Source organism: Takifugu rubripes, chromosome 11 (genome assembly GCF_901000725.2).
Source record: "Takifugu rubripes chromosome 11, fTakRub1.2, whole genome shotgun sequence".
Classification (NCBI taxonomy): domain Eukaryota; kingdom Metazoa; phylum Chordata; class Actinopteri; order Tetraodontiformes; family Tetraodontidae; genus Takifugu; species Takifugu rubripes.
This window is the reverse complement of record NC_042295.1, coordinates 6,441,925-6,466,551: the sequence shown is the minus strand read 5'-3', so window position 1 is coordinate 6,466,551 and position 24,627 is coordinate 6,441,925. Positions and strand designations below refer to the sequence as shown.

Here is a 24,627-nt window from a genome sequence, read left to right as displayed (position 1 = left end):
TCAAAGCTCTCCCGGAGGCGTGAGTTGAAGCTCCTTCTGACAGGGGACTCTGCCAGGCGTTCCCAGCAGACCCTCACAACACGTTTGGGCCTGCCAGGTCTGTCCGGCATCCTTCCCCACCATCGGAGCCAACTCACCACCAGGTGGTGATCAGTTGACAGCTCCGCCCCTCTCTTCACCCGAGTGTCCAGAACATGCGGCCGCAAATCCGATGACACAACCACAAAGTCGATCATCGATCTGTGGCCTAAGGCGTCCTGGTGCCAAGTGCACATGTGGACGCCTTTATGTCTGAACAAGGTGTTCGTTATGGACAATCTGAGACGAGCACAGAAGTCCAATAACAAAACACCACTCGGGTTCAGATCAGGGGGGCCGTTCTTCCCAATCACACCTCTCCAGGTCACACTGTCATTGCCAACGTGAGCATTGAAGTCACCCAGGAGGACGAGGGAGCCCCCAGAAGGGGCACTCTCCAGCACTCCCTCTAAGGACTCCAAAAAGGGTGGATACGCTGAACTGCTGTTTGGACCATAGGCACAAACAACAGTCAGGATCCGTCCCCCCACCCGAAGGCGAAGGGAGGCTACCCTCTCATCCACCGGGGTAAACTCCAATACACAGGCACTGAGCTGGGGAGCAACCAGAATTGCCACCCCTGCTCGTCGCCTCTCACCATCGGCAACTCCAGAGTGGTAGAGAGTCCAACCCCTCTCAAGAAGACTGGTTCCAGAGCCCTTGCCGTGCGTCGAGGTGAGGCCAACTATATCTAGTCGGAACTTCTCAACCTCGCGCACCAACTCAGGCTCCTTTCCCACCAGAGAGGTGACATTCCATGTCCCTAGAGCCAGTTTGTGCAGCCGGGAATCAGACCGCCAAGGTCCCTGCCTCCGGCTGCTACCCAAAATTATTTAAAATAATGATGATAAATGTATCTATATTATCTATGTGTATTCTATATGTATGTATCTATACAAACACAACATGGGCATTTTTATGACACTTTTATAATACTTGATGATTGCAACAAATCATGAACAATAACACCAATGACTGACAGGAGGGCGGGAGGAAGCGAGACAAGTGGGGCACATGAGTCTTTAGTAAAACTGATGTTGGGAAAAAAGTATATGATAGAAATGCAAACTTGTGATATAAATTAAAGTGAACATAAGAAAACCTTTATAAAACTGGAAAACAACAACTGAAGAATGTCAAGACAATTACTGCATACAAGGATCCATTCAGTATCAACAACCCACGGCTCTGACAATGAGCAATTTGCTTCTGTTTCTTTGATCTTCCAAACACACGTTCATAACAAGCAACAAAATAGACTTTTCTTTTACAGTGTATCTACTGTATCTAGGCTAGTGGGAAAATTGAGGCCTTAATGAAACACATTAGACAAACAGGCAGTGAGGCTCATGGGGACTGTGTGCACGAGTGTGTAGGTGTGGGTCAGTGAGAGGGACATCAAAGCCATCCTATTATCCAAAGTCAAATTACCTGGAGGGAATGTGCCTGTTCATTCAGACATGCCGCATGCCCCATTAACATTACCGGCTTTGCTATACAATGAAGTAAAGGTCTGCTGGCTGGAATATTGCCTGGATCAGCCACACAAAACACAAGGTGTTGTAAGCGCATGTCACTCTGTCAGGGTTGGGGTTAGTCTGCAGCAGACCAGCCAGGGGGAGAGAGCACTTCCCTCTGCCTTATGTCACCTCAAGCCACTGTAGAAGCACAGAAGCATTTTATTAATACCAATTCCAGTACAGGTCTTGTTACTCACACATCCATCCCTCCATCATTTACCCATTCATCCAGCCACCCATCCTCATCCATTCACCCATACATTATCTACCCATCCATACATCCATCATCCACCCATCCATCCATCAGTCATTCCACCCAGGCCTAGGTGTATCACCATGACTATTTGAGTGTATTGGGATCTTGGAAGTTTGGAGGCCGAATGAAAGCTTTTGGCTCTTTGTCATGTCCTCTGAGCCTTTACTGATTAATGCTTGTGGTCTGGTGGGGCACACCATGCTGAGAAGGGTCAGACTAATGGTGATGGTGGTCCTGCCTTTGTGGATGTCTGTTAGCTCACCTAACAGGCGTAAACTCTAAACTGAGAAGCTAGCTGCTGCGGAGCCAACTAGCGTAGCTTCAGCTAGCGGTCCCCCGGCAGCAGCCGGCTAGCCAGGGCGGCTGGGTGACGGTTCGTAGGAAGCGTAGCCCAAAACAAAGGCCCACGGTGCACCACCAACCGCTTCCCGTGGCTAACCGTTTTTCCCCACTTGGCGACACACCCGCCGAGAAACCGACCCTGGTAATTGGCGACTCTGTTTTGCGCTACGTGAAGCCGACTCCAGCGACTATAGTCGCAAGTGCATTCCGGGGGCCAGAGCGGGCGACATAGAAGCAAATTTACGACTGCTGGCGAGACGTAAACGTAAATTTGGTAAAGTTATTATTCACGTCGGAGCCAACGACACCCGGCTTCGTCAGTCAGAGGTCACCAAAATTAACTTGGAGTCGGTGTGTAACTACGCAAAAACGATGTCGGACTCCGTAGCATTCTCTGGTCCCCTCCCCAATCTGGCCAGCGATGAGATGTTTAGCCGCATGTCGTCGCTTCGTCGCTGGCTGTCACGGTGGTGCCCCGAAAACCAGGTGGCCTTTATAGACAATTGGAGCACTTTTTGGGGAAAACCTGGTCTGATTAGGAGAGACGGTGTCCATCCCACACGGGATGGTGCCTCTCTCATTTCTAGTAATTTGGCTAATTTTATTAGACCCAAAGTGACCTGACAATCCAGGGTCCAGACCAGGATGCAGAGTTGTAGTCTTACACACCTCTCTGCTGCTTCCTTAGAACCCTCATCCACCAACAATAACATATTTAACACTATAGAGGTAGTCTCTGTTCCACGGTTAAAAGCTCACCAAGCACAGAGCAGGGGAGCGGTCAATCACCATAATCTTATTAAAATTAATACTAAAGCACAAGTTGGAGAAACTAATATCACAATTAAGTGTGGACTGTTAAATATTAGATCTCTTTTGTGTAAATCCCTGTTAGTGCACGACCTGATAGCGGATCATCACATTGATTTATTTTGTCTTACTGAGACCTGGCTTCAGGAGGAGGAGTATGTTAGCTTAAATGAATCTACTCCTCCTACCCATCTTAATTATCATATTCCTCGTGTTACTGGTCGAGGAGGGGGAGTGGCAGCAATCTATCACTCCAAGTTATTAATTAATCCTAGACCAAAATATGGCTCCAGTTCATTTGAAAGCCTGACTCTTGGCATCACCCATCTGAACTGGAAGGCAGAAAAGCCACTTCTGTTTGTAGTTGCATATCGGCCCCCTGCTGGGTCACATTCAGAGTTCCTGTCTGAGTTCTCTGACTTCTTATCTGACTTGGTCCTTAGAACGGACAAAGTCATTGTCATTGGAGATTTTAATATCCATGTAGACGTTGTAAATGACAGCTTTAGAAATGGCTTCATTCCATTACTTGAGTCAGTTGGTTTCCTCCAGCAGATAAACCAACCAACTCATAGCTTCAACCACACCTTAGATCTAGTTCTGACTTATGGTGTTGAGGTAGAACATGTGTCAGTGTTCCCTCAGAACCCACTGCTGTCAGATCATTCTTTGATCACCTTCACATTTATGATTAAGGATTCTTCTATACTCAGAACAAAGTCTTACTATAGCAGATGTCTTTCAGATAATGCTGTAGCTAAGTTTAAGGAAGTGATCCCTGTGCTAATCCCAGGACCACTGTGTGTTTCCCCAGGGATCAATCATTATAATCTTAGCCCTGCTGAGGTTGACTCTATTGCTGAAGGTTCAGCAACCTCACTGAGAATCACGCTTGATTCTGTTGCCCCCCTGAAAAAGAAAATAGTAACTCAGAGGAGGTGTGCCCCCTGGTATAATTCACATATCAGGACCCTCAAGCAGAAAGTGCGAAGGCTGGAAAGGAAGTGGCATTCTTGTAAAATAGACAGCTATCATGTAGCCTGGAAAGACTGTCTATTAGTTTATAAAAAGGCCCTCTGTAAGGCTAGAACAGCTTATTTTTCTTCTTTAATTGAGGAAAATAAGAGCATCCCCAGGTTTCTTTTCAGCACTGTGGCCAAATTAACCAAGAGTCACAGTGTTTTAGATCCGCGTATCCCTTCTTCCCTTAGTGGTGAAGACTTCATGAGCTTCTTCACTGATAAAGTTCTAGCTATCAGAGAGAAAGCTAACCAGGCCATCCCAACAACTGGACCATCACCAGATGTGCTGACTGTGGGAACATACAGGTTCTCCAACGAGCCCTTAAACTCCTTCAGCCCTATATATTTTTCTGAGGCGTCATCGCTAATTCAGAAATCCAAGACCACCACGTGTCTCTTAGATCCCATCCCAACACACCTGTTGAAGGATGTTTTACCATTGATAGGCAGTTCTATCCTAGACCAGATCAATGGTTCTTTAGTGTCAGGTTATGTACCCCAGTCCTACAAGGTGGCAGTGATTAAGCCGTTGCTTAAAAAACCATCACTGGATCCTGATGTATTAGCAAACTCCAATATCCAACCTTCCTTTTATCTCTAAAGTTCTTGAGAAGGTGGTGGTGACTCAGTTACTGGAGCACCTGCAGAGGAACAGCCTGTTTGAGATGTTTCAGTCAGGCTTTAGAGCTCATCACAGCACAGAAACAGCACTTCTTAAAGTTACTAATGATCTTCTCATAGCTTCCGATCATGGACTGGTCTCTATGCTGGTTCTGCTGGACCTCAGTGCTGCTTTTGATACAGTTGATCACAGCATCCTGTTACATAGACTGGAACATGTGATTGGGATTAAAGGGACACCACTAGACTGGTTTAGGTCATATTTATTTGATAGATACCAGTTTGCTCATGTCCATGGTGTTCCCTCCTCATACAGTAGGGTTAGCCATGGAGTTCCTCAAGGTTCTGTACTTGGACCAATCCTCTTCACCTTGTACATGCTTCCCTTAGGGAACATTATTCGGCAGCATGGGATAAATTTTCATTGTTATGCTGATGACACTCAGCTTTATTTATCCATGAAACCAGAGGAGACAGAGAAGTTAGTGAAGCTCCAGACCTGTCTTAAAAGACATAAAGTCCTGGATGTCTTCAAATTTCCTCCTCCTTAACTCAGGAAAAGCTGAGGTCATGGTGTTTGGTCCTGAATTTCTCAGGGATAGATTAGATCATATGATCACTCTAGATGGTATATCATTAACATCTAGTCTCTCTGTGAGGAATCTAGGAGTAACCTTTGATCAAAATCTCTCCTTCAACTCACACATTAAATTAGTCTCTAGAAGTGCCTTTTTTCACCTGAGGAACATAACAAAGATCAGGAAGCTACTGACGCGGCATGATGCTGAAAAGTTAATTCATGCTTTTGTTACTTCCAGGCTGGACTATTGTAATTCTTTATTATCAGGGTGTCCAAACAACTCTTTAAGAAGCCTCCAGTTGATCCAAAATGCTGTAGCCAGAGTTCTGACAGGTATTGACAAAAGAGATCACATAACTCCTGTAATGGCGTCGTTTCATTGGCTGCCTGTTAAATTTAGAATAATTTTTAAAACCCTTCTTTTGACCTACAAGGTCCTCAGAGGCCTTGCTCCATCCTACCTGGAGGAGCTAGTGATACCTTATCAGCCCAGAATGCTCCGCTCTCAGAATGCTGGTCTACTTGTGGTTCCCAGAGTTTCTAGGAGTAGAATGGGGGGCCGAGCATTTAGCTACCAGGCCCCCCTGCTATGGAACCAGCTCCCTGTTGACTCCATCGCTACTTTTAAGATCAAACTTAAAACCTACCTCTTTGAAAAAGCTTATTGTTGTTAATTCTGTAGTTCCAGTTACTATTATAGATAGACAAATTATCATACTTAGGGGGTCGTGTAATCGTTAGGTCACATCTTAGCTATGCTGTTATAGGCCAAGGCTGCCGGGGTCCGGAAACACGATCACCTGACAGGCCTCTGTCACCCCACTGGGTCATGGTTACCTCTCCTCTCCTTTCCTCCTCCTCATCAAGCAGACTAGTTATGCTGATTCCTGTGTAGTTTTTCTGCTTCCCCCCACCCTCCCCTCTTTATTTATTTACAGGTATCGCCGCCTTCGGAGCTGCATGACGACCTCCGGCCCCGCTGACCCATTGTATAGTGTATTTTTGTGTGTGTTTCTGTGCTCTGTGCCTTGCCTTGCCTCGCCTCTCCTCTCCTCTCCTCTCCTCTCCTCTCCTCTCCCCCTCCTTCTCCTCTCCTCTCCCCCTCCTTCTCCTCTCCTCTCCTCTCCCCCTCCCTCTCATTCTCTCTCCTTCTCCCTCTCCCTCTCCTCTCCTTCTCCTGGGGTCAGGCCCTGGGATTCTGGAAAGCGCCTTAAAACAATTTTAAATGTATAAGACGATATATAAATAAAGATTGATTGAGATTGATTGAAGGTAACCAAATATTTATGCACTTTTTGCACTATTGCCTCGAACACTTCATCATTTCACTCCTAAAGTCTTTTTCTACACTTATTATTGTTTGATTTTGCTCCTCTTTATTCTGGCCGGTGTTTTTGAGCCGTTACTTTAAGAAGAAGTCGATATGCATTAATTCCAACCCACTCTAGCAGATTAACAGCATAATTCCTACCGTTTTGAAGATTACAGATTTAATTATGGAGTGATGTGTAGTGATCAATAACAGCTAGGACAAAAACTGTAATGGGTGAACTGTAAATGCTCCATGGTAATAGGGTTCTGAGAACAGATTTAAAATAAAGACTGATGGATCATATCATTTAACTAAACTGTGACTGGTGGAATCTTTCATTTGAGACTGGTTTACATGCCTTTATTTTCTTAATCCCAGGCTCTTGGCATCAAAATCCTTCAACTGTCTGTACGACTGCCTGGTTGTAACAATGGACTGGACGGCCAGGTCCAGCTGAACACAACAAAAACTTAAATTCTGTTTGTTGGCCCTTAATAGTGCCATGGGTTCGGGGTTGCTAAGGTGCTCGATAAACCTTGGCGTAATTTTTGATCAAATCAAGTTCTTTAATGAGCACACGAAGGAACCTGGTTCTGCATTTTCCATGTTAGATCCTTTTAAAAGCTCAGGCCAATTCCATATCATTGCAGAACTTGAAATGATCATTCGTGCCTTCTTGTCCTCACATTTGAACTGCTGGGACTATCTTTTATTGCATTAAACACTTCATTACATTCTCTTGAGTTGATCTTCCAGACTGACCACAGTTTGCTGGTTCCTCCAGACTGAGCTCTGCTTCCAGGCTCCTCCAGACTGAGCCCAGCTTCCAGGCTCCTCCAGACTGAGTTTAGTTTCCAGGCTCCTCCAGAATGAGCCGAGCTCCAAGGCCTCCAGACCTAGGTGAGCTCCAAGGCCGCCAGACTGAGCTGAGCTTCCAGGTTCCTCCAGAATGAACCCAGCTTAATTTTAGGCAGGTTTTTATTAGTAGGCTTAATTGTTGCTGCTGTGATTTGATCTGAATCTGTTTTTGTCTTGTATTTTTTCTTGTATTTAAATCTGTTTTTATCTTGTGTATTTATTAAATGTCTCTATTTTGGATTTTATGTGTGAGGCACTTTGGGAGTCTTCACTGTGGTTATCACTATCGAAATACAATTTCGCTTACTTTTACCTACTTACAAAAACTGATGATTTTGTTTGTGATGGAGCAGCAAATAATCACTAATTCACTTTCTATCGTACTGAATATAAGGAATGAAATATGTTTATTTTCTTATACGGCACGGATTTAATTTACAATCCATAAAACACATGTCTTATGTTTAAGTTGTGGCATCGCAGCAACAATGTCCTGTTAGAAATCCAAAATTCACCATCTGAGGTTGGTTCAGTTCTTCATCTGATTGTGTCTTAATGGACTCACCCACACCCACACACCCACACCCACACACACACATTGAGTGAAGCTTTTGTAGAAGAGTTACAGTGATGCTGAACATCAGTAAGACTAAAAGCCAAGGATCGATGTAAACATACACACGATTAAACACAAGGAGGGAGAGGGACTAACCAGAACAGAAACTATAGGAGAAGTGTCTCCGGCTTGTATTTGAATGTAGACACGCAATATGTTGGGATCTCCTTTAAATGAGCATTATGTTTGCCAAATACTAGAATAGAGAGAGCCATGGTCAAAGCAGAATTCCCTGTTGCACTGCGGTGCGCCACACGTGTACCACCCACAGTGAGTCAAGGATTCATTTAAAGATCCATTTAGCAGCTTGTGCAGAGAGAGACAGTGGGAAAACACAGTTAGGGATACAGAGGCCAGGAGAAGAATGAAAAAAGTTGAGGAGACAAGTGGAATAGCATCCTAGAAGAGAGGGGATGTGGGTGGAAACAGATGAGACAATTAGGAAAACAAGAGAGAAAACTACTTGTAACCTGCAGACAGAAAGACAGGCAGACAACAGGCGGAAAGACCGGCAGTCTCAGACTCTCTGCCTCTCCCTGACTCTGTCTCTCAGTGATTCTGTGTCTCTCTGACTCTTTGTCTCCCTGTCTCTCACTGTCTCTCAGTGTCCCATCTGTCTCTCAGTTTCTCTCTGATTCTCAGTATCTCTGTGTCTCTCAGTGTCTCCCTGACTCTCTGTCTCTCAGTGTCTTTGCGTCTCTCTGGCTCTCAGTGTCCCCTCTGTGTCTCAGTGTCTCTCTCTCTCTCTCTGTGCTCCTCTAAGATGGCGTCCTAGAGACCTTGTCCAGTAGGGTTTACTTGTGTATAAAAATGACTGAATAGACGTTCACCTCTGAGGGATCCAACCAGATCTTAGAATGCTTGGATGGAAGGTCATGGGTGCAGTTTTTCATTCTTAAATAAAGAGCTTGATTTGCTCAGACAGACAACATTTAAAGGTGTTGTCTTGTGCTTCAGCATTTAAAGGTGGTGTCTTGTGCTTCAGCAACTAATTATGCTTCAGCACAAGACGACACCTTTAAATGGTGTCGTCTTGTGCTTCAGCAGGCATTTAGAGCTCTAGTGCTCATAAATTCACACACCTCTGAAGGTTTTGCTGTTCACCCTGATTTAGCAGCACATGAATATTTAAGATTGATTGCTCTTAAAAGAGGATCAATATCCTCAGCATCATTGAAGGAGATGGCCTCCAGTTGCAGAGTTGGTCGAATTAGTGGACGGCCAGCCCATAAAGGTCAACCCCTGTGTTACCTGTGAAACATACCTTATGCTTATTTCTCCCTCTAACTGTAACAGAGATCCCAAAGAAACTGTGTAAAATGTGATTCAATTTGAGGGCTGAGGAAATAAGATTAGGCTATTAATTTCCTGGTGCTTGTGGTGGTGAGGCCAAGCTATACCATGGGTTATATTCCATTCATATTACACATGTATGGTCTGTTATAATACTAATATTGTCCTTGGTATAAAACTTGGTATAAAACTTGACTGAATACTTTTTTGCATTTCTTCTCTATTTTGAATTGTAGTTTGGAGTTGCCTGTAAGAGGTACAATTTATTTACATTTAAAGATTAAATAAAAATGTTCAGAGTAGAAGTCGAAGCTGTCCCAAGTAGAGGGTAGATGAACATGAGAATTACACAACTGTTATCTTTGCAAATCTATTCCCATTCATCAAAGATGCCCAAACACACAAACACTAAAACACTCTAGTCAAAGTCGACTGCAGTATCTGTTCCCAACACCAGAGTTGTAAAAAGGAAGTAAATAATTAAATTGTAGAAAGCCATGTGAAATATTCTACAACTGTAAACAAAATGTTTCTGTTGCTCTGTAAAGTGAGCAGGTTATTCCTTCACCAAAGTGACTCAATATAATCAGGTCAGACACACGAACACAATGGATCAAACTGACCATTTGTTCAGCTCCGTAACAGAAAAGTCTGACTTTTAAACATCTTTGATGTGAGCCCGCTCAGCATGACAAAGATAACAAAATGCCAGATTTATCCAAGTGTGGTTAGAACTTAAATCCAGGTTTATCCACATCCTTGGCAGTGATGAATGAAGGTCACACAGCAAAGGCGCCTCAGTTTTACACACATGCAAATACATGTACTTACATGCATTGGTGACAGCAAAGCTGTTGGCTGTCTCTATATTGTCCACATGTGGTATCAGGTTAAAGGGGGCTTCCGTGGCGTTTGGGCTGGTGTTGTGAAGGAAGATAGCTAGTCGGAATGCCGTGTATTCCTGGTCTGTATTTCTGATGAACAACCCACCTGGAGGGAGAACAAGGAGACAAATATGGAGAGTAAAGAAAATGCATTATTTAACATGGTCAGATGAGTGTAAAAGAGAGAAACACAAGAGAAAGAATAGATGAATAAAAAAGGACAGCGAAAGACAAAGCTCACTAGATCTGTCCAGATATGGACAATCAACCACAAACTTTGTTTTCCATGATGAAATCAAACAAACACACACACACACACACACACACACACACACACACGTATATATTGAATAAATATATTGTTGTAGTCATTATATAGTCCTGCTGTCAAATAGTATGATTTCCTGCTAGAGAATATAGCAAAGAATATTAGAGATAGAATATTAGTTAAATTAGTTGAACGGATTACAGACAACAAAACTAGAAACATCTGGGAAGGAGAGATTACTGTTATTTTTGTCAGAACTTCAAGGTTGCACTGCTCTGCACACCATTTATATACAGAAGGTGGATTATAATGCTACTTCAGACGCACTGATGAGACTTAAATTTTGCTGAATTGTACCCAGCACAACTGTAGCACGGCTTGTAGACAGTGCAGCTTTGACATTGCTTTGACATCCAGTAAGGCGAGGGTGAATAAAGAGGGAGGGATAGCAGGAACACAGGAATTTAGAGGCAGTAACAGTTACTAAACTTGCAAAACATGCATGAATAGAGAATGCAGGTGAGCTTCCACATGACAACTCTGTAATGCAGAATAAATCTTTGTGTTAAGGGGGGGTTGGCAGGACACCACTGCCAAGGTGCCAGTGAGCAAGGTACCAAACTCCCAAAATGCTCACATGGGGCCCTCATGAGCTGGCCACTCATTTGGATGTGGACCTGCCTTCGACCGCATGCAGCTGGGATAGGCTCCATGCATCACCCCCCACCCCCCAACACCCAGGAATGGTTAAAGACATCCAGAAAGAAAAACAACAAAAAAAATATGTACATTCATCATATCTAAATACAGAGCACTCACAGGCTAGTCAGAGCTACATGTGACACCCTTGAAATATCTACACTGACTGGCAGAGAAGAGAAACTAGTCTAGGAGCAGGAGCTCATTACAGGACCTCCTGATGCCTCCACAAGAAGAGATGCTGTGCATTCATTACCACACACACACAAGCACATGCACACATACACACACAGGACAAACAGGAAGACTGGCAGTATGTTATCAGAAAGATTGTGTGTGAAGGTGTTGTCCCTTCAATGAGTTATCAGCTGATTTAGTTAACTTTAGTTAACTTGAAGCTTCTCTGGCTCAGCAAAAATGGAGAGAACCAGAGAGTGGGAGAGAGGAAGATGGAGAAGGAGAAACAGGAAAAAAACAGAAAGGGAGGTAGAGAGAATGATGGAGAGGGAGAAAGGGAGAGGGAGTAAAAGAGGGGGAAGGGAAAGAGGATGATGGAGAGGAATAAACAGAGGGGGAGAAAGAGAGATGGGAGAGACAGATGGAGGGAGAACGATGGAGGGAGAAAGAGAGAGGGAGTAAAAGAGAAAGGGGGTTAGATAGAGAGGAGAGAGGGAGAGGAGATAGAGAGGATAGAGGCGAGATATAAAGAGGCAGAGAGGAGAGAGATGAAGAGAGGGAGGGATATAGGAGAGAGAAAAATGAGGGAAAAAGAGAGCGGGAGGGAGAGAGGGGGGAAGAGGGGAGGGGGGATTGAGAGGGAAGGAGAGAGAGAAAAGAGAAAGTAGATGGGGGAGAGGGAGGGAGGGAGAGAGCAAATGCTGCAGTGTCTTCTAAACAGTGAAGAATACTGGAGGGGACCAGAGCTTACTGAGGCATGAATGAGCCCAGAATATCCATTAATAAACATAAAAACAGATCCAATAAAAGAAAAAAGGGGGTGATCTTGTGTGCTATTTTGTTTATTTTGAAGCCTGGTCCAAGGTGCAGAAAGAACATTTCGTTTACCGACAATATTCTGAATTAATAAGAGAAGGGAAATATGCAATGGAAGCGATGACATTTCTATATTGTTGTCTTTCTAATGAATTCCCAGTTTTCCTGTTTGGAATTGTCCCGGTGCGCAGCATTTCCCCGGTGACCGCTGTGCGCTAAAATCCACGACTGAGAGCAGGGTGTCAGTGATCCATGCGTAAAAACCGCCAATCTTTCCAACTCACCTATCTGGACTGAGCTGGGGAAAGCCCCTGTCGCCAGTTCCCAAAGGACGGAATACACCCCCAGAAAGTGCCAGGAAAAAATGATAATCCTCATTTTTCTGTCCTTCGATCCCTTCAGAAAGTATGGAGACACATCGAAAAGAAGACTGGGTTCTGGGCAAGAGTGAAAGAGACGCACAGGCGCTAGAAGAAAAGGCAAAAGAAAAAAACAAGGGAAAGAAGAAGACAGGTTAGTTTTGTCCTCCAGTTCTTATTCCATTGTGGACAGGTCGTTTCCGCCCTCTACGGTGTGGGTTCGATTAGACGCTCAGAAAAGAGCTGTCGGTCCGGTACACATGTGAAGACGGGCGGGGAGACAACGAAGACGGGGGAACTCGGCAGTATGACCAGCGAGCTATGAAGAGCCTGCATGGATGGACTGGACATGCGCCCTGTCTGTCTCCCCGTCTCTCTCTATTTCGCTCTCTCCCACATGCACACACTTTTGACTTTTCATCACATTTCCGCTGTCTTTACTTTCGTCCGCGTGGATGTTATGGCTGGAGCATATCGATATGCTCCGAGCCTTTGCGGGGAAAAGGCAAAAACATACCAAAATGAGTGTGCTCGTGTACGAATTACACGCCTATGAGGGTTCAACAAAAAGACTCACGTTTTCTCGCTCACCATTTGCCACTGCGAGGAACGCAAGACTTATGTGTCTTAATGCAGTTCGGCGTGCATCGTTGCCTCTAAACGTGTGTGTCGCTCCACTTCCGCGGCTATGCGTCTTTTTCGAGCTGCAGCGGTGTTCAGGCCTGATTACGTGAGGGAGACCTCAGGTCGCCTCGCCTGCAGCTGCGGGATGCTGATGGCGCCTATGGGACCCGTTAACAACGTCACGACCTTATGTGGTCATCAGGTCGCAGCTCTGCGACAGAAGAGTAAAGAATGACAGCTTCCAGGATTCTGAGAGAGACCTTTAGTTTAGTTTTGTTACTTAACCTGTGCTATGGCCAGCAGGAAACTACTGACAGGGATAGAAGCATGTGAGGTTTAACAGCTTTTTCTAATGACAGTTAAAGTCTTTCTATCTTTTCTGTGGTTGGATAGACAGCAAAGACAATTTTAACACATATTTGTATTTTATCAAGAGATCCTTATGACGGCATTATGGCCAAAATGGTCCATAGGGGAAAATAGCGTAGAGGTATAGTTGTCATCTGAAGACCCTTTTCTTTTTTCCCCATCAAGAGTGTTTTAATTATTGAGCCTGCAGGCTTGTGAACTCTGAAGCCTCTCTTAGAGGCTGCAGGCAGGGCTGAAGGGGGTTTTCAGCTCCCTCTGAGGGCTTTATGTAGATTAGATTAGATTAGATTCAACTTTATTGTTATTGCACATGTACAGGTACAGAGCAACAAAATGCAGTAGGATGCATGTAGGATACATGTTTGTTACAGTTGTTGTGTCGGAAGCAGAAAACACACCAGGATTGGTGACTTTTAGTTTAACAGGCCCATCCATGCATGCATGCATGCATGCATGCATGCATCCATCCATCCACAATTTCTTGTGTTAAGGTTACCTGATTAACCTACCTCTTGTGCCTGTTCATCTATCATTATTCATCACTCCACTCTCCCTTCTATTCTGTGTCTCCTGTGTATGATTCATCAATCTAAATGTCCTTGTACTCCGCCACCTCTCTTGTCTTCCTACCATTCTCCCTTCCATCACACCAGCCATTCATGCTATGACTCATCCCTTTAACTGTATTCCTCCATATTGGGGAGCCTAGTGTAACCACACTGTCTTTATTTCAATGCATTATTAGTGCGACATCAGTATCTTCCAGTCCTTTGGCATTCTTTATAATCTTTGTCTTTTCACTTGTCTGTGCTAAACTATATTCCCTGCCTGTGCAACATTCTGTGCAATTCAAAACCACTTGTTCCTGCTGCCTTTTCTGGCTGTTTTGAGAGGGGACATTGGCAGAGACAAATGGACTGGTGGTGCTACACCACTGAACAGGCAGCTGTGGATGGGTCCTATTACTCTGTGTCGGGTGAGGATCAAGGCGGATCAATGACTGATGGTGAACACTGCATTTGTAACTTGCAGCACAGCAGTGCAGCCACTGTGATTCGGGGATGGCTACACAACAACTAACAGGACGTGACATATTTTTGAATATGTGAGGACGCAGCAGCCAGACATCTAGAATCACTGCTGACAATATGTGGACAATATGGCATACGAGGCCAGGACGGGCTCGAGTTATGCTGGTTATATTATTGACCGTCTGTCCGTCGGTCCACTGCCAGGGTTCAGAAGCCATAGATGAATCAGCCATCCTGGTCTAGACACCCTCCACAGAAAGGCAGCTTTGTGTGCAGTGGGTATGCCATAAGTGTCCCATAAATACGGCAGGCCAAGTGTGGAGTCCCACGCCATAAATGACATGCGCTTGCGAATATTCACACAAGTGTGCAGAGCAGAAAATCTGTGATTGGTTCCACCTACACACTTATGTCTAATTTCCTGCTGATGCAGAATATAGAAGAGCCCCATGATCCACCACTTTGCACTTGCATGACTCATCATTAAAAGATTACAAGTACTTTCAAAGAGGTGCCAATTCATAGAAACAAGTTTTCCTCATCAGTCTGTATTTTATTGTGTGCACCAAGATGAAGACGAGGAAGACTTGGCTTTAACACAGCTGTTCATGTCAGCTGTCAGTGTTAACATAGGACAAGAGAAGGGCTGAACACACTGATATGTCTATCACTTAAGAGCATTCATAGACTTACAGGTGACTAACATGGCCTTAGCACAGGTCACCTGGCTCAGCTACCCAGAAACACACAGGTTGGATCAAACAAGCTTGGCATCGACCCTCTTCCTTGAGTCTATGTCTCCCTTCTACCAAAAATCTACAAGCTGCAGTTTTCAGCTACAATTCCGTTCAACAACATCAGTGTAGTAATGAAAATGACGCAGCTGTTCATTTTGAAAATAATACTCTTTGCACCAACATTCTGTCTAGTCCACAAAATCAATGTGATGAGCTGAGTGAGTCAGTCAGTTATTGGCAGATTACAGATAGGAAGCCTTTCACTCCCACATCAGCACCGGGCCATTGGTTGTTGCTGCTACAACTTTAACAATCCTCCTGATGGTCCTCCATAAGCTGCTACTCTCCAGTGGATCTCCCTTACCTACTGTAAATGTGTTGCTGGACTTGGACGTACACTGTACCGCATCTGCATCAATGCGTCATTTTTTTCTCTTTTACACTCACCTTAAACCTTGTGGTGGAGGGGTTTGCTTGTCCCAATGATCCTAAGACAGGGGTGGGCAAATCCAGTCCTCGAGGGCTGTATCCAAGCCAGACTTTCTGTCCTACAGGTAAATACTTTCACCTGGGGTTCCATTTACCTTGGTGAAAGCGGTTTCTCCCTGGTAAGATGCAAAACCTGGCTGAATTCCAGCCTTCATGGATTGGACTTGCCCATCAGAGGAGGTTAAATCCATTCCTCGAGGGTTGAATTCAAGCCGGGATTTACATTCTACCAGGCAGGAAATGCTTTCACCAAGGTAAAAGAAACCCCAGGTGAAAGTGTTTACCTGTAGGACAGAAAGTCTGGCTTGGATACGGCCTTCGATGCCCACCCCTGTCCTAGGAGCTCCGCTGTCTGGAGCTTTATGCCCCTGGTAGGGCCACCCATGGCAAACATTTCCTAGGTGAGGGACCAGACAAAGCGTAGCCCATCACCTCCTAATGATGATAAACAACATTGGTGCCAAGTTTCCCTTGCCCGGATGCGGGTCACCGGGGCCCCCTCCTGGAGCCAGGCTTGGGGGCGGGGCACGTTGGTGAGCGCCTGTTGGCCGGACCTCTGCCCATGAAGTCCGGCCGGGCACAACCCGAAGAGGCAATATGGGACCCCCTTCCCATGGGCTCACCACCTGCAGGAGGGGCCAAGGGGGTCGGGTGCATTGTGTGTTGGGTAGCGGCCGAAGGCAGGGACCTTGGCGGTCTGATCCCCGGCTGCAAAAACTGGCTCTAGGGACATGGAATGTCACCTCTCTGATGGGAAAGGACCCTGAGCTGATGCGTGAGGTTGAGAAGTTCCGACTAGATATAGTCAGCCTCACCTCAACGCATAGCAAGGGCTCTGGAACCAGTCTTCTTGAGAGGGGTTGGACTCTACCACTCTGGAGTTGCCGATGGTGAGAGGCGACGGGCAGGGGTAGCAATCGTAGTTGCTCCCCGGCTCAGTGCCTGTATATTGGAATTTACCCCGGTGGATGAGAGGGTAGCCTCCCTTCACCTTCGGGTGGGGGGACGGATCCTGACTGTTGTTTGTGCCTATGGCCCAAACAGCAGTTCAGCGTATCCACCCTTTTTGGTGTCTTTAGAGGGAGTGCTCGAGAGTGCTCCTTCTGGGGTGTCCCTCGTCCTCCTGGGTGACTTCAATGCTCACGTTGGCAGCGACAGTGTGACCTGGAGAGGTGTAATTGGGAAGAACGCCCCCCCGATCTGAACCCGAGCGGTGATTTGTTATTGGACTTCTGTGCTCGTCTCAGATTGTCCATAACGAACACCTTGTTCAGTCATAAAGGCGTCCACATGGGCACTTGGCACCAGGATGCCTTAGGCCGCAGATTGATGATAAATTTGTGGTCGTGTCATCGGATTTGCGGCCGTACGTTCTGGACACCCAGGTGAAGAGAGGGGCAGAGCTGTCAACTGATCAGCACCTGGTGGTGAGTTGGCTCTGATGGTGGGGAAGGATGCCAGCGTTCCCAGCAGACCCTCACAATACGTTTGGGTCTGCTGGGAACACCTGGCAGAGTCTGGGGACAGACTCTCGTATCTCCGGGGCTGCTGAAGTTGCTGAGGTAGTCAAAAAACTCCTCGGTGGCAAGGCCCCGGGGGTGGATGAGATCCGCGCAGAGTTCCTTAAGGCTCTGGATGTTGTAGGGCTGTCGTGGTTGACTTGACTCTGCAACATCGCATGGACATCGGGGGCGGTGCCGCTGGATTGGCAGACCGGGGTGGTAGTCCCTCTTTTTAAGAAGGGGGACCGGAGGGTGTGTTCCAACTATAGGGGGATCACACTCCTCAGCCTCTCTGGTAAGGTCTGTTCAGGGGTACTGGAGAGGAGGGTCCGCCGGATAGTAGAACCTTGGATTCAGGAGAAGCAATGTGGCTTTTCGTCCTGGGCATGGAACGGTGGACCAGTTCTACAATGTCAGCAGGGTGTTCAAGGGTGCATGGGAGTTTGCCCACATGTGTTTTGTGGACTGGGAGAAGGCATTCGACCGTGTCCCTCGGGGGGTCCTGTAGGAAGTCCTCCGAGAGTATGGGGTGCCGGGCCCCCTGATACGGGCCGTCCGCTCCCTGTACGATTGGTGTCAGAGTTTGGTCCGCATTGCTGGCAGTAAGTCAAACTCATTTCCAGTGAGGGTTGGTCTCCGCCAGGGCTGCCCTTTGTCACCGATTCTGTTCATAACTTTTATGGACAGAATTTCTAGGTGCAGTCATGGTGTTGAGGGGGTCCGGTTTGGTGACCTCAGGATTGGGTCTCTGCTCTTTGCAGATGACGTGGTCCTGTTGGCGTCATCGGCCCCTGACCTCCAATGATCACTGGATTGGTTCGCCACCGCGTGTTAAGCGGCTGGGATGAGAATCAGCACCTCCAAATCTGAGGCCATGGTTCTCAACCGGAAAAAGGTGAAGTGCCTTCTCCGGGTCAAGGAGGAGATCCTGCCCCAAGTGGAGGAGTTCAAGTACCTCGGGGTCTTGTTCACGAGTGAGGGAAGAATGGAGCAGGAGATCAACAGGCGGATTGGTGCGGCGTCGGCAGTAATGCGGACTCTGCACCGGTCCGTTGTGGTAAAGAGAGAGCTGAGTCAAAAGGCGAAGCTCTTGATTTACCGGTCGATCTTTGTTCCTACCCTCACCTATGGTCATGAGCTTTGGGTAATCAGCACCTCCAAATCTGAGAAAGAACAAGATCACGGGTACAAGCGGCCGAAATGAGCTTCCTCCATAGGGTCGCTGGGCTCTCCCTTAGAGATAGGGTGAGAAGCTCTGCCATCCGGGAGGAGCTCGGAGTAGAGCTGCTGCTCCTCCGCGTTGAGGAGCCAGATGAGGTGGCTTGGGCATCTAGTTAGGATGCCTCCCTGGTAAGGTTTTCAGGGCATGCCCCTCCGGTAGGAGGCCCCCGGGAAGACCCAGGACACGTTAGAGAGACTATGTCTCTCAACTGGTCTGGGAACGTCTGGGGATCCCCCCGGATGAGCTGGAAGAAGTAGCTGGGTAGAGGGAAGTCTGGGCCTCTTAGGGCCGCTTAGGCTGCTGCCCCCGCGACCCGACCCCGGATAAGCAGCAGAGGATGGATGGATGGATGGAATAAACAGCTGGACATGAAGTGAGTGAGACAGTGAAGACAGTGGACAGGCTGGATTAGCAGAACAGAAGCTGGGGTCTAAAGGTCATAGTGGGAAAATTCTGGCATTGCAGCTTGCAACCTGCTAAATAATAATAGCCTCATGGGCTGTTAGCTGTGGCTGTAGTTATGTCGCCTAGTCCTGAAGGTTCTGGACTCTCCAGATCGACACAGGCAGGAAGCTATGGGCAACAGCGGTCCTCTAGAGATGAACATCTGCCAGGTTCCTGTGCTTCTACCTCGTGCTGACTTCAATCATCAGCCATTGAAACTGTCTTTTTGTCAAAGTGAGAGAATCATTTCGAGACATTTGAATATAGTTCCGCTAGTTTTTCTGTCAGATCAGCTGGGATATAAGACCACATAACACTGATTCCACAGTTTTGATCAAAATAAAATCGGTTCTTGTCACAGTTTCTGTTCAAATAAATATTTCTGTGCTGCTCTAAATGGAACTGACACATCTGCTGGAAGCAGATGATTAATAAATAATATCTGCAGGTAGAGAGAAGCAAAATGTCAACTGTCCAGTGTATAACTGTATAAATCACACCTTTTCCCTCCTCCCTTTACCCTCTCACCTTCCTTCCCTCTTTTGTTCTGCCCTTTTCTGCCTCTCCTTATTAATTCTCTCTGCCAAGTTTATTTATTTTAACCGTCCTGAACTTCACATTACTCACCTTCAATCTCACACCCACATCAGCATTTTTTAGATTGCGAAAACTTCCCCTCATCCACTCTCACCTCTTTGCTCAGCATTTCTTAACCTTTCAGTCTGACTGCACTGTAGAACTCACTGCCCTTTTATGACCTTTATCTTTAAGCTCAAGGCATTAATAAATAACAATATGACATAAGAAAGGAGACAATATTTAACAGCCAGAATGAGTTTAAACTGAATTTAAAAAAATTAAATTAACAAGTAAGAAATTAACTTTACCTACATTAAAGTAATGTTTACATAAATATATAACACAGACACATACAGAGCAGCATACTGATACTAGCACACAGAATGCTATGACGTCTTGAAAGAGTCAACTTGTAGCAGGTTAATGATATTTTCTGAACTTAAATGACACTCAAACCAACAAAACTGACATATTTGGGCCCTTTTGTGAACAGGTCAACTTCAAACATGGGTCCGACTGATCAAACACAATATTCTGATACTCAGACGTGCCAGAGCAAAATAAGCCAGTAGATAACAAATCGATGTGACTAGAATACCATCTAAATTGAGTTTAGGATTTGAATCTCTAAATTTAAATTCAAACTTTAAATGATTCAGTCAACTGTCCACTCCTTTTTCTCCCCGTGCACCGTTCTCTTAGTCCGATACAATGGGGCCTTTGTGGTCTTCCTGGTCTGACAGGAAGAGAGTTGCTTTTCACAGTTGGCCAAAAAAACACACAGCTGAGCGGAAGATGAGCCCCCATCTCTTGGCCATTGGTGCTCTCTGGATCTACTCCCCTCTTCCCCATTTCTCTGTAACTCCTATCTGCCAAGTGAATAAATTCTGTATGTGCATACACGCACACACATATATCTATAGGGAGCATATTAATGGAGCAGGGCAGAGAACCTGGTACTGATGGAGTGTTACTATGGGAGTAACCCCAGCGAGAGAGGGTACATGCAGAGGATGTGGGAGAAATGGTTACTTCGAAACCACACATCCTTACTGACTAAGAAACAGCTCTTATCTCAGTGTTCAAATACCCACAATAAAAAGTTGCTATCACAGCTAGAGTGATGACGTACAGTGTCAAGTTATTTTTGGGGGTGAAGGTTTTCTTTTCTCTCAGGTTTATTTGCCCTTATTTTCCAACTTGAAAGGAATTGCAAGATTGAAGGTTGACTAGGATTTCACTCAGAGGCAACAGTCTGGGTTTCCGTTTTCATTTTTTTTTTTCCTTTATTATAATTTCTCCATCAGGGTGACTTTTAGTTTACAGACAGCCCAAGATCACAACAGATAGCCCAGTGGCCACTTGGTGAAAAACCTTGAAATAGAAAAGAGAAATATAAACATATGAAATTGTTTGACAAGAAATGAACATGTTTAAGAACTCACAGACATATTACACATAAAACCCAATAGTCATAAATATAAATGTGCAAACTCGCAATAATGTAACCAAGGAAGTAGGCTACACCATAATTTCATTAAGACAACCAGGGTTAATTGTGTTTTAGTCGCTACAAACTACAACAATATACCTGTTTGGGCCTGCGCCTCTCACTGAACACCAACATCCTAATTGTAAACAGTGCTGTTTGTGAAAGTGAACATTCTAACTCAACAATCGGCGCAGTCACAATACAGTATTATGTCTTTCTTCCGACACACTGAAATTTAAGGCTTAAAACAAATTAAAATGGTGCTTACCAAATGTCCCTCCAGATCTTGCGAGCAAACACCTCGAGAATTGTCTCATTGCTTTTCTAGCTTGGGAATGAGGACAATTGGAAACACCTTGCACGTGTGGAAGGCACGCCTCTGCGTGGTGATGTCACAAACCCTTCCCTATTCTACTTGCAATTACACTTACCCACCACCAGGAACCACTAAAGTGCCAAGCAAGTAACAAGGGGTTTGGCTTTACACCTCCCACTCGATCACACAAACTGCTGTTGTGATGATCGCCATGAACAAAAGACAAACTAAATTTTTACTGTTATAGAGATCTTACCCTTACCTTTGCTCCTCAACAGGCAATAGAACTATCAAACGCCTCACATCTCTATGGAGAACTGTGGAATGCGACTTGTCATTTTTAGCTGTCTTACAGTTAACAGAATCATTTACATTTTAAACATTGGAATGCAATGACTTTGGACCACTTTTACGTCAACATCTCTGACAATGCCTCTTGCATCAGGATTGGCCTTGATCACTTTGCCCAGTTTGTACTGTCCCTGGAGAGAATTCTGGTCACACACCCAAACAATGTCCCCTTCTGAGACATTTCGATGCAAGGTGTGCCACTTGTTTCGAATGAACAGGTTTGGGCCGACCAGTTGACTCCAGCTTTTCCAGAAGTTGTTTACCTCACATTGGATCACCTGGAGTCTTTTGTAAGAGTAACTCTTAAAGTCGAAGGTGTTAAAGTCTCCGCTGTTAGAAGTGCGGCCAAGCAGGAGAGAATTTGGTGAGACATACCGGATGCAGTCCTCCTTGCTCTGCACTCTGGCTTCAATTGGTCTTTCATTAGCCAAGTTTGCAGCTGTGAAAAGGACCGTCTGGAACTCACTGTAGCTCAACATGGTGTTCTTGTCAAGGGCTTGGAGAGCTCTTTTAGCAACACGGACAGCAGCCTCCGCAGCGCCATTCCGGTGTGGCGAGTCAGCTGGATGGATCTGCCACCTCCACTCAGTGCCTCTACTCACTGCATACTCCACCAAGGCTGCTTTATTTTGGGATTCCAGAAACTGGTATAGGTCTTGTAGTACCGGCTTTGCTCCGATGAAATTAGTACCAGGATCTTACCAAAGCTTACTGGGATCAGGGTGACTTTTAGTTTACAGACAGCCCAAGATCACAACAGGTAGCCCAGTGGCCACTAGGTGAAAAACCTTGAAATAGAAAAGAGAAATATAAACATATGAAATTGTTTAAGAACTCACACAGACATATTACACATAAAACCCAATAGTCATAAATATAAATGTGCAAACTCGCAATAATGTAACCAAGGAAGTAGGCTACACCATAATTTCATTAAGACAACCAGGGTTAATTGTGTTTTAGTCGCTACAAACTACAACAATATACCTGTTTGGGCCTGCGCCTCTCACTGAACACCAACATCCTAATTGTAAACAATGCTGATTGTGAAAGTGAACATTCTAACTCAACAATCGGCGCAGTCACAATACAGTATTATGTCTTTCTTCCGACACACTGAAATTTAAGGCTTAAAACAAATTAAAATGGTGCTTACCAAATGTCCCTCCAGATCTTGCGAGCAAACCCCTCGAGAATTGTCTCATTGCTTTTCTATCTTGAGGACAATTGGAAACACCTTGCAGGTGTGGAAGGCACGCCTCTGCGTGGTGACGTCACAAATCTTTCCCTATTCTACTTGCAATTACACTTACCCACCACCAGGAACCACTAAAGTGCCAAGCAAGTAACAAGGGGTTTGGCTTTACATACAGCGTTGTACTTCATCCACAGTACAAATATGCTACGGCAAAGGGGAGCCAGGACGCCAGGTCAGCTTCTGAGTGGTTTCACCATTACCCCCAAATATCGAGTTTGGGTACAAAGCCCCAATGACAGACAGACTCAACACAAGGACATCTGATCTGAGAGAGAGAATCATGAAGTCCTGGGGGAACTGAACTACCTCCCTGCCAAGGCTAACAAAGTGTTATGATGCGATTCAGGCAGGACCCATAAGCAGACAAACAGCTGATGGTGTTAACACAATATTTTAAATAATTCAGATAACTGCTCTATGTGGTGAAAAGGTGTGCAAAGTGCAGATTGTTCCTCCAAATGAGGGGCCCGTGGTGATCTAGGAAGAGGCATGAGAAAAACGGGGAACGTTACTTGAAGGGAAAGAACACGAGAAGATACTATTGCCCATGTTTACCACAAAGCCGATAAAAATGATCAGGAGCTGGTGATCAGGAGGCAGCGGCTTTGAAGAGTGTTGCTTGATAACCATCTGCAGGTGTGATGTCACCAACAAATGGTACCCAGGTGAATCCACCATGCCCCCTAGTGAGAAAACCAGGAAAACAAAGACAAAAGGCACCAAGACACAGGCCATGACAATACCTCCCCCGCAACGGGCACCTCCTGGAACCCTACCAGGCTTCTGGGATGGTCCCGGTGAAAGTCACGCAGGAGGCTGCTATCCAGGATGTGGCACAGAGGAACCCAAGACCTTTTCTCAGGACCGTACCCCTCCCAATCGACCAAGAACTGTAGGCCATGTCTCTGCCGACGGACATCCAGAATGCACTGGACCGTATAGACTGGGCCACCATCAATAACACGGGGGGGGTGGGGGCGAGACATGGAACTTGGAATGAATCCTAAGTTTAGAAGGCGACTTGAGGCAAATGAGGAGGGGGGTGTGCGGACAATGCGATCGATAACAAACGGTCCCACGAAACAAGGAGCCAGTTTCCGGGAGTCCGCCTGTAGGGGAAGATCCCTTGTAGAGTGCCAGACCAGGTTGATAGGCGGGGGCTGGAACACGGTGACGGTTGGCTTGTCTCTGAGACAGTTGGGAGGAACACAGAAGGAGACTTTAATATCCATGTAGACGTTGTAAATGACAGCTTTAAAAATGGCTTCATTTCATTACTTGAGTCAGTTGGTTTCCTTCAACAGATAAACCAACCAACTCATAGCTTCAATCACACCCTAGATCTAGTTCTGACTTATGGTGTTGAGGTAGAACATGTGTCAGTGTTCCCTCAGAACCCACTCCTGTCAGATCATTCTTTGATCACTTTTACATTTATGATTAAGGATTCTTCTATGCTCAGACCACAGTCTGACTATAGCAGACGTCTTTCAGTTAATGCTGTAGCTAAATTTAAGGAAGCAATCCCTGTGCTCATCCCAGGACCACTGTGTGTTTCCCCAGGGATCAGTCATTATAATCTTAGCCCTGCTGAGGTTGACTCTAGTGCTGAAGGTGCAGCAACATCACTGAGAATCACAGTTGATTCTGTTGCCCACCTGAAAAAGAAAATAGTAAATCAGAGGAGGTGTGCCCCCTGGTA

General features: G+C 45.6%; 1 protein-coding gene across 3 annotated transcripts in view; it reads right to left on the bottom strand.

The window, feature by feature from the left end:
* The window catches only part of gria4a (glutamate receptor, ionotropic, AMPA 4a), a 102,598-nt gene extending 79,621 nt beyond the window's left edge, over nt 1-22,977 (bottom strand). Inside the window, exons 1-3 of one of the 3 annotated variants that reach the window (XM_029843531.1) lie at nt 22,824-22,977; nt 12,437-12,619; nt 10,140-10,298 (exon numbers count right to left, since the gene is read on the bottom strand). In XM_029843531.1, the coding sequence (XP_029699391.1) occupies nt 10,140-10,298; nt 12,437-12,619; nt 22,824-22,872 (391 nt within the window). In that variant the 5' untranslated portion in view covers nt 22,873-22,977. Of the gene's footprint in view, nt 1-10,139; nt 10,299-12,436; nt 12,620-13,088; nt 13,424-22,823 lie in introns of those variants that run through there. The other 2 variants (XM_029843532.1, XM_029843533.1) reach the window with 2 other exon arrangements.
* Between the last annotated feature and the right edge of the window lie 1,650 nt (nt 22,978-24,627).